This window comes from Littorina saxatilis, linkage group LG16 (genome assembly GCF_037325665.1).
Source record: "Littorina saxatilis isolate snail1 linkage group LG16, US_GU_Lsax_2.0, whole genome shotgun sequence".
Classification (NCBI taxonomy): domain Eukaryota; kingdom Metazoa; phylum Mollusca; class Gastropoda; order Littorinimorpha; family Littorinidae; genus Littorina; species Littorina saxatilis.
The window spans coordinates 16,827,674-16,837,673 of NC_090260.1; the positions used below are offsets into that span (position 1 = coordinate 16,827,674).

General features: G+C 38.6%; 1 protein-coding gene and 1 long non-coding RNA gene across 3 annotated transcripts in view; one reads left to right on the plus strand and one right to left on the minus strand.

The window, feature by feature from the left end:
- The window catches only part of LOC138951322 (uncharacterized), a 6,949-nt gene extending 6,207 nt beyond the window's left edge, over positions 1–742 (plus strand). The window contains exons 2-3 of the mRNA XM_070322945.1: positions 1–96; positions 711–742. The exon at positions 1–96 is cut by the window's left edge and continues 74 nt beyond it. Of these exons, the coding sequence (XP_070179046.1) occupies positions 1–96; positions 711–742 (128 nt within the window). The remainder of the gene's footprint in view (positions 97–710) is intronic.
- LOC138950521 (uncharacterized) overlaps positions 1–4,219 on the minus strand; it is a 129,847-nt gene extending 125,628 nt beyond the window's left edge. For both annotated transcript variants that reach the window (XR_011450696.1, XR_011450695.1), the window contains exon 1: positions 4,062–4,219. This is a non-coding gene — a long non-coding RNA (uncharacterized lncRNA). The remainder of the gene's footprint in view (positions 1–4,061) is intronic.
- Between the last annotated feature and the right edge of the window lie 5,781 nt (positions 4,220–10,000).

A 10,000-nucleotide genomic window follows, 5' to 3' on the forward strand; every position in this document is an offset into this window, starting at 1 on the left:
ATCTCAACGGCAAACACAAGGTGTTTCACGTCAACATGCTGAAGAAGTATGAGAGACGAGTTTTGACAGCAGCTGTTGCTGTGGAAAGAGAGTTAAGTACTGGTCCAGTTCCTGATGACCAGGAAGTCTCAACGTTGATGTCTGACTCTGATCAGAAGGCAGATGCGTGTTCGGATCACGTCTTGTCGGTCTTGTTGTCGGTCGGGGATATCTCAAACCGGAGGACGGGAAGGTCAAGATTTTGTCTGTGATCAAACTCTTTGAACAAGAAGAAAAATGGCCCTGGAAGTCAGATCTGTTTGTATAGGTACTGTATATACAAGTAGTGACGTTGACACTTTGAGTGGGACTTATTGTGTTAAATGCAATGTATTATCATGGATGATAACATTTGTATGGTGTTATCGAGTTAAGAAATGAGAAATCTTTTATGCAGCTTTCTACTTGAAGTGGGGGGCATTGTCAGATATGACATTTATGGGTTTTATGTGTGAACATGTATGTAATATGAGTACTTAATTAATGATGAAATGATGCTGTTATTAGTATGCATTAATTGACAGAAGTAGACTCGTATCGCGAAAAACATTATTATTGATTCGCATGCCTGTTGGACCATGATTATGGGGCCTGTACTGTTACCTGTAGAGCCGAGTCTCCACGCACTCACGTGCAACAGGTGAAAAACCTGAATGTCCATTTTTTGTAAGGTGAGCTGTTAGACTTGTCGCCAGTCACCTAAGCTGTTAGCTTCACTTGCCCATTGAACATGTAAGCGGCAAGTCGGGGAAGATTCTTTGCTCGCGTGCTCAGGTAAACTATTTTTCATGATATGTTTTTGCTAAGGAACACTAGTATGTTTATGAATAATCATTCTTAATATTCGCTGTTATGTTAACTTAAGTGTTCATTGTACTAGTTCTTAATCTGGATATTCTGAATAGTTGTTTAATGTGTGGATAAATAACTCGGACATGGATGGGAATTGATATTAGTATTGACAGTAGTTATTTAAGAATTCGTGTGTGTGTGGTTGAATGTAGAGTGTAATTACAGCCCAGGGTGAATGATGAGTGAATTGCTGTGTGTGTTATGCCTATGGAAATACTGACTCAAGAATTACTTTCACAGGAGTCTTCCCAGAGACAGAAGATGGAATTCGCGAGAGCTTGTTTGACCATTCAAACAGACGCATGAAGAAACGAAGATGCACGAAGCAGAGCGACGTGATCTACTAACCGGACTTTACGGACCACGCCAGGAGTCGCCGCGTCGGCTGGGTGATGGAGAAACAGAGATGAACTACACTACGCTGTTCTGGTGATGGGGTAACACATTAATTTACTCATCTAGAACCCTGGGCGTATTGTGTATATGTGTGTGAATCCTGAACGTTTGATATATGTACATGCTTTACCAGTGAGCTATATAAACATATTGAGCTCCACGTATTTTCTTTTATTGTTGGAATGAATCAGAGGAGAATAACGAATGCGTATAAATGAAATAGTAGCCTTCTGACTGACAGTCGGTATTGTAGATAATTCATTCCTGACAGTATTGTTTTCCTGCTTTGCCTGGCTCAGGTCGGGAAATTCAGGACCGAAATGACCCAAGATGCAACTCATTCCTTTTGATGAGTTTCAAGTTTCTTAAAAGTTTTCGCAGCTGTTGGCAGACTTTATTGGATGTCGTTATTCAAATGTATCCGTCAGAGACAGAGAGCTTAGAAAGGAATTACGTAATTGGTAGACTTTATTGGATGTCATTATTCAAATGCAATCCGTCAGAGACAGAGAGCTTAGAAAGGAATTACGTAATTGGTAGACTTTATTATATGTCGTTATTCAAATGCAATCCGTCAGAGACAGAGAGCTTAGAAAGGAATTACGTAATTGGTAGACTTTATTGGATGTCATTATTCAAATGCAATCCGTCAGAGACAGAGAGCTTAGAAAGGAATTACGTAATTGGTAGACTTTATTGGATGTCATTATTCAAATCTGCCGTGTAAAGGCAGAAGGAAGCAAGTCCATGAAACATAGTTTCGAGAAAATCGACATTTTCTGTTTGCATCACTGTTTTGGAATGAAAAGCTTTAAATGATTTTGTTTGTTTGCTGATAACATGTGGGGCATTATTGTGCGTTTCTGCTATGAATATTAAAACCCTCATTTGATTCATCACTTAGAAATAATGATTTTTGTGGACTTACTGCCTTTTGTCGAATTAATTCCCCAAACTCATTCACTTAAAATAATGGTAAAAGGCAGTAAGAGGACATACTGCTTTTTGCCAAATTATATCCCGACTAATATCTTATTTTTAACAAATGGCAAAAAGCAGCATTGGACTTACTGCTTTCTGCCATATTATATCCTGTTCGTTATATCTGGCTGAGAAAAAGGCATAAAGCAGCAAGTGGGCTTGCTGATTTCTGCTAATTTATCATATCAGAACATTGAAATTAGAAGAAAATACACGCAACACAGCTTTTGGAACTTTTTTTCAAATGTGACCTTACGCCCGGTAATTTCGTGAATTTCTGAATGCACAAAACACTTCCTTGGTGAACAGTTGGATTAACTGAGACGAATGTTCCCGTTTTCTTAAATTTCAACACATGCTTAAGTTATAGTCTTTGTCTGTGATTCTCGTTTTGCTTATCATTCTGTGGTCGCTCTCTTATGATTAACTTTATTGTTAATCCGTTCTTGTGCCATTTATATAGTTTAAGAAAGACCATTATTTTTAATACAAGTCTGACTCTCTCTTTTGATATTGACAAGACAAATATTGACTTGACGCAAGTATTCTAACATTAAAATGCAAATATAAGAAAACGTTTAAACACACACACGCTTTTTCGTGCTGCTTGTCTGTAACAGTTATACACACACACACACACACACACACACACACACACACACACACACACACACACACACACACACACTCACACTCACACAAAAACACAAACACAAACACACAAACACACAAACACACACACACACACACAGTCACACACACAAACACACACACATACACACACACACACACACACACACACACACACACACACACACACACACACACACTTTTTCTGTCCTTCTCACTGTCGCTCTCGTTTTCGTTTGCTAATAAGAATTAGAATCCAGGATCTGACAATAAGACGTTTTCTTTATTGAGTTTGACTAATGATTTCCAAAGGACACAACATTAAAGCAACAGCATTACAAAAAGAAATGGTTTGACAAGCCGCCATTATACCAGATTTAACAATAGATAATCGTGCAGTGTTCACTTTCAGCTGAAGTGTTCCACATTTGAATAACATTTCTTTAATTAGTCTTGAAAATTGAGTGATGAAGTTTTTGCACAAACTGAATAATTGAGGGTGCAAAGCGCCTGAAAATGCTAGGGTGGGTCGGGGGCAGTGACTTGGTGGACTGCTTTATAACTTTCACAATATTTTAGCAATGACTTGGTGGACTGCTTTATAACTTTCACAATATTTTAGCAATGACATGATGGACTGCGTTATAACTTTCACAATATTTTAGCAATGACTTGGTGGACTGCTTTATAACTTTCACAATATTTTAGCAATGACTTGGCGGACTGCTTTATAACTTTCACAATATTTTAGCAATGACTTGGTGGACTGCTTTATAACTTTCACAATATTTTAGCAATGACGTGGCGGACTGCTTTATAACTTTCACAATATTTTCCTTACTTTTAAGACGTACTGCGAGTAAGTTTGTAGAATGTTACAAATAATATTTTGTTCCGATGTTATGCAATCATCCTGAAAAACTGTTTAAACTTGTCATAGAATTCGTCACTTGTGTTAAAAAAAGCATAAATGACTTCACATGTCTACAGACAAACGATTGATTTGTCACTTGTGTTAACAAATGCATTAATGACTTCACATTTCTTCAGACAAATGATTGATTCGTCACTTGTGTTAAAAAAGCATTCATGACTTCACATGTCTACAGAAAAATTATTAATACAGTCATATGACCAAGGTACCAGTTAGAGTTTATACTCACCTGTATGGCCGATGATTTGACTTGTCCGAATAGGTTGAAACTTCAGTCTTGTTCCGATGGCTTGGCTTGTCTGATTAGATTCAAACTTCAGTCTTGTTCCGAAGGCTTGGCTTGTCCGTCCCGGCTCAGACTGTAGTCTTTATAGAACGTTTGTCGAGCCTGGGCGTGCCTTGCATGAACAGAGTATGGGCGGAGCTTGATGACATGAGATGTATATTGCGACGTGGATGTAGCAAACTACGGCAACGAATATCTATCGATTGGAATGTGTCCCTTAGCTGAGCGATTCAACAGCAACAGTGTGATATGGGCGGAGCTTGATGCAATGAGGCGCGTCAGATCAATATTTGTTAATTCCGTTTCGTCCCTAGACTGTATACATGTACACTAAAACGACATTGTGACTTGCCCTCTACTACTTCTTTACACGTATACACTAAAGTGACATTGTGACTTGTCCTCTCCTACTTCATAACACGTATAGACGAAAGCGACATTGTGACTTGCCCTCTCCTACTTCATAACACGTATAGACGAAAGCGACATTGTGACTTGCCCTCTCTTACTTCATAACACGTATAGACGAAAGCGACATTGTGACTTGCCCTCTACTACTTCTGTACACGTATACACTAAAGTGACATTGTGACTTGCCCTCTCCTACTTCTTTACACGTATACACTAAAGTGACATTGTGACTTGCCCTCTCCTACTTCTTTACACGTATACACTAAAGTGACATTGTGACTTGCCCTCTCCTACTTCTTTACACGTATACACTAAAGTGACATTGTGACTTGCCCTCTCCTACTTCTTTACACGTATACACTAAAGTGACATTGTGACTTGCCCTCTCCTACTTCTTTACACGTATACACTAAAGTGACATTGTGACTTGCCCTCTCCTACTTCTTTACACGTATACACTAAAGTGACATTGTGACTTGCCCTCTCCTACTTCTTTACACGTATACACTAAAGTGACATTGTGACTTGCCCTCTCCTACTTCTTTACACGTATACACTAAAGTGACATTGTGACTTGCCCTCTCCTCTTTCTTTACACGTATACACTAAAGTGACATTGTGACTTGCCCTCTACTACTTCTTTACACGTATACACTAAAGTGACATTGTGACTTGCCCTCTCCTCTTTCTTTACACGTATACACTAAAGTGACATTGTGACTTGCCCTCTCCTACTTCTTTACACGTATACACTAAAGTGACATTGTGACTTGTCCTCTCCTACTTCTTTACACGTATACACTAAAGTGACATTGTGACTTGTCCTCTCCTACTTCTTTACACGTATACACTAAAGTGACATTGTCACTTGCCCTCTACTACTTCTTTACACGTATGCACTAAAGTGACATTGTGACTTGTCCTCTCCTACTTCTTTACACGTATACACTAAAGTGACATTGTCACTTGCCCTCTACTACTTCTTTACACGTATACACTAAAGTGACATTGTGACTTGCTTTCTACTACTTCTTTACACGTATACACTAAAGTGACATTGTGACTTGCTTTCTACTACTTCTTTATACGTATACACTAAAGTGACATTGTGACTTGCTTTCTACTACTTCTTTACACGTATACACTAAAGTGACATTGTGACTTGCTTTCTACTACTTCTTTATACGTATACACTAAAGTGACATTGTGACTTGCTTTCTACTACTTCTTTACACGTATACACTAAAGTGACATTGTGACTTGCCCTCTACTACTTCTTTACACGTATACACTAAAGTGACATTGTGACTTGTCCTCTCCTACTTCTTTACACGTATACACTAAAGTGACATTGTGACTTGTCCTCTCCTACTTCTTTACACGTATACACTAAAGTGACATTGTCACTTGCCCTCTGCTACTTCTTTACACGTATACACTAAAGTGACATTGTGACTTGTCCTCTCCTACTTCTTTACACGTATAAACTAAAGTGACATTGTCACTTGCCCTCTACTACTTCTTTACACGTATACACTAAAGTGACATTGTGACTTGCTTTCTACTACTTCTTTACACGTATACACTAAAGTGACATTGTGACTTGCTTTCTACTACTTCTTTATACGTATACACTAAAGTGACATTGTGACTTGCCCTCTCCTACTTCTTTACACGTATACACTAAAGTGACATTGTGACTTGCCCTCTCCTCTTTCTTTATACGTACACACTAAAGCTCTACATCTGTCCGTCAGAGACAAGGCAAGAAGTCAAGTGATTCACACGGCTCGGGATTCGTGATTTGATGTTGAGAAAAGCTGTGTTTTAGTCAAGAAGTTAAGTGATTCACACGGCTCGTGGTTTTTGAGTTGATGTTGAGAAAAGCTGTGTTTTAGTCAAGAAGTCAAGTGATTCACACGGCCCCTGATGTTTTAGTTGATGTTGAGAGAAGCTGTGTTTTAGTCAAGAAGTCAAGTGATCCACACGGCTCGTGGTTTTTGAGGTGATGTTGAGAGATGCTGTGTTTTAGTCAAGAAGTCAAGGGATTCACACGGCTCGTGGTTTTTGAGGTGATGTTGAGAGAAGTGTGTTTTAATGAAACCAGTAGCTGACGCGCTATGATATCAGTTCAAGTGTTTTTCTTTTCCACGTGCTCTGCCCGACAAGGGGCGAGAGTTTGGTGAGGGCGGGTTAGAGGGGTAGGTTGGTGTTTTCTTTTTATTTTTATTTAGGTTTTGACTAATGTTTTAACATAGACAGGGAATCAAGACGAGGGTGGTGGTGTATGTGTGTATCTGTGTGTGTGTAGAGCTATTCCAAGAAAACTGCTGGACCGATCGTCATGAAACTTCCCAGTAACTGGGTATGATATTCCCACACTATTTTTTCATAAGATAGATATCTTTAATGATGTCATATTTGGCGTTTTGTGAAAGTTGAGGCGGCACTATCACCCCTTCATTAATTCATTGAAAATTTGGTCAAGCAATCTTCGATGAAGCCCGGACTAACGGATTGTAATTTAGCTTGAAAGCTTAAAACCTTTATTGATGAGTTTGATCAACAACTATCTCAACATTTTGATTAAAATAAATAATTTAGCAATCGATCGAAAGATGATTTTATCGTATCCCAGCTAAGCTAGAGATATCCCAATAACGCTATACTGACTTCGACTCGAGGATCGCTCATGCCGAAAATACATCATGGAGAAGGATTCTTTGTGCCTGATTTGGGGCAGCAGTTGGGGATGGAAGTTCAAAAAACATTGGTGCAATTCTGTAACACATGTTACATAGCGACTGGTGAATTAACAGAGAGAAATATAAAGAAAAACGGTCATATAGGTTTTCTCATCCATGGGAGGTAATCGGAACCGACCAAACAGACTGAGCCAGTAGCGCAACATATGTCGTGACAACCAGGTGACAGTATACGTAAAGTAGCGCGACATATGTCGCGACAACCAGCCTAAGGGTTAACTTTAATACAGTAGCTGCTGTGCAACTCTTCGTGTTTTCATCAAACGACGCCCAAGGGGGGAATAACCCGAATTCCGAGTCTACAACATAATGACTGCGAAAGTAGACGACGTCAAGATGTTTTGACATCAATGCGCCGTGACGTCATCCCCTCTCTTGGGCCCCTTCTTGGGTCTTGCATTCTTGACGCTTGTTGAGTGTGTAAGTACGTGTCATGTCTGTCATCTTTCTCCCGTGTGTGTGTATTTGTCTGTGTGTACATGTTTGTGTTAGTGTTTGAGAGAGATAGAGAACATTGTGTCTGTGTGCGTGTGTTTGTGCGCGCGCGAGCCTCTGGGTGTGTGTGTGTGTGTGTGTGTGTGTGTGTGTGTGTGTGTGTGTGCCGTGTGTGTATGTGTGTGTGTTTGTGTGTGTGTATGTGTGCCATGTGTGTATATATATATATATGTGTGTGTGTGTGTGTGTGTGTGTGTGTGTGTGAGTGTGTATGTGTGTGTGTGTTTATGGTGGGATAGCTCGACTCCCGCGCGAAATTTAGCGCTTTACTTGGACTCATAATTTTAATTCGACGTCCAAATAAAACACGTCTTCAAAATCACTCCAAAATAATTATGGAGGCTTGAAATAATGTGTAATACATATAGATAATTGAATTTGCCTACATTTTCACAATTTAGCAAAATGTCGGGATATAACACACATTGTGTTACTTTTTGTGTTTGTCCGGATACAACCTGAGTAACAATCCCTGTTCACACACACTTTTGTTTTCGCAGTTTAACATAATATGAGGTTGTTTTATTACTATGACATGAGCAAGTTGCTTTTTAACTATATTTTGAATTTAGAACAGCTAGATTTTAAATTAAAACTAATATTTTTGTTGTTTTTATGTTTGCTGACATATATTGGATTTTATGCTTTTGTATCAGTCAGGTTTTGTAAATCAAGCTCAGTTTTTAGAAAAAAAATCTTCTCTTAGAACTTTGATATTCAAAAAAAAGTAAATGTTGTGGTAGTAGTGGTTTTTATATTTAGTCAAGTTTTGACTAAATATTTTAACATCGAGGGGGAATCGAAACGAGGGTCGTGGTGTATGTGTGTGTGTATGTGTGTGTGTGTGTGCGTGCGTGCGTGCGTGCGTGTAGAGCGATTCAGACCAAACTACTGGACCGATCTTTATGAAATTTGACCTGAGAGTTCCTGGGTATGATATCCCCGAACATATTTTTTCCTTTTTTTGATAAATGTCTTTGATGACGTCATATCCGGCTTTTCGTGAAAGTTGAGGCGGCACTGTCACGCCCTCATTTTTCAACCAAATTGGTTGAAATTTTGGTCAAGTAATCTTCGACGAAGCCCAGACTTCGGTATTGCATTTCAGTTTGGTGGCTTAAAAGTTAATTAATGACTTTGGTCATTAAAAATCTGAAAATTGTAAAAAAAATATTTCTTTTATAAATCGATCCAAATTTACGTTTATCTTATTTTCCATCATTTGCTGATTCCAAAAACATATAAATATGTTATATTCGGATTAAAAACAAGCTCTGAAAATTAAATATATAAAAATTATTATCAAAATTAAATTGTCGAAATCAATTTAAAAACACTTTCATCTTATTCCTTGTCGGTTCCTGATTCCAAAAACATATAGATATGATATGTTTGGATTAAAAACACGCTCAGAAAGTTAAAACGAAGAGAGGTACAGAAAAGCGTGCTATCCTTCTTAGCGCAACTACTACCCCGCTCTTCTTGTCAATTTCACTGCCTTTGCCATGAGCGGTGGACTGACGATGCTACGAGTATACGGTCTTGCTGAAAAATGGCATTGCGTTCAGTTTCATTCTGTGAGTTCGACAGCTACTTGACTAAATATTGTATTTTCGCCTTACGCGACTTGTTGTTTATTTTGTCCTCCAAGGCTCCATATTCCTTCACAACATGTATTATCATTCTGCTACTATGTTGTGCTGGTTTCGTGTCTAACTTACACCAAAAAATGTGAGTAACCTGTACTTTTTTTAAACACTTTTGCCTTTAAATCATACCCTAGCCTGTGTATGCTACAGTGGAACCCCTGTCTCAAGACTTTATTTTAAAACATAAGGTCATAACATTTATCATATATTCGGGATCAGCTCGTTACTTCCCCCGGCTCTTTCTTTCTTTCTTTATTTGGTGTTTAACGTCGTTTTCAACCAAGAAGGTTATATCGCGACGGGGAAAGGGAGATCAAACACCTCAGAGCTGGAACATTTCGTTTTTGCCGCATAACATGAAGATTTCACCACTTCAAGTCAAGTCAAAGTCAAACAGTTTATTAACCAAATGCAAAGCACAGGATTTTGTTATGGTGTATGCATAAAACTTCACACTCCTTCCACCCGCATATATCATAATAACTATGTACAGATAAAGTGTTCAATTTCACTTGGCCTATTTACGTGTGTATACCAACCAGACAGTTCAAAACGGACTGGT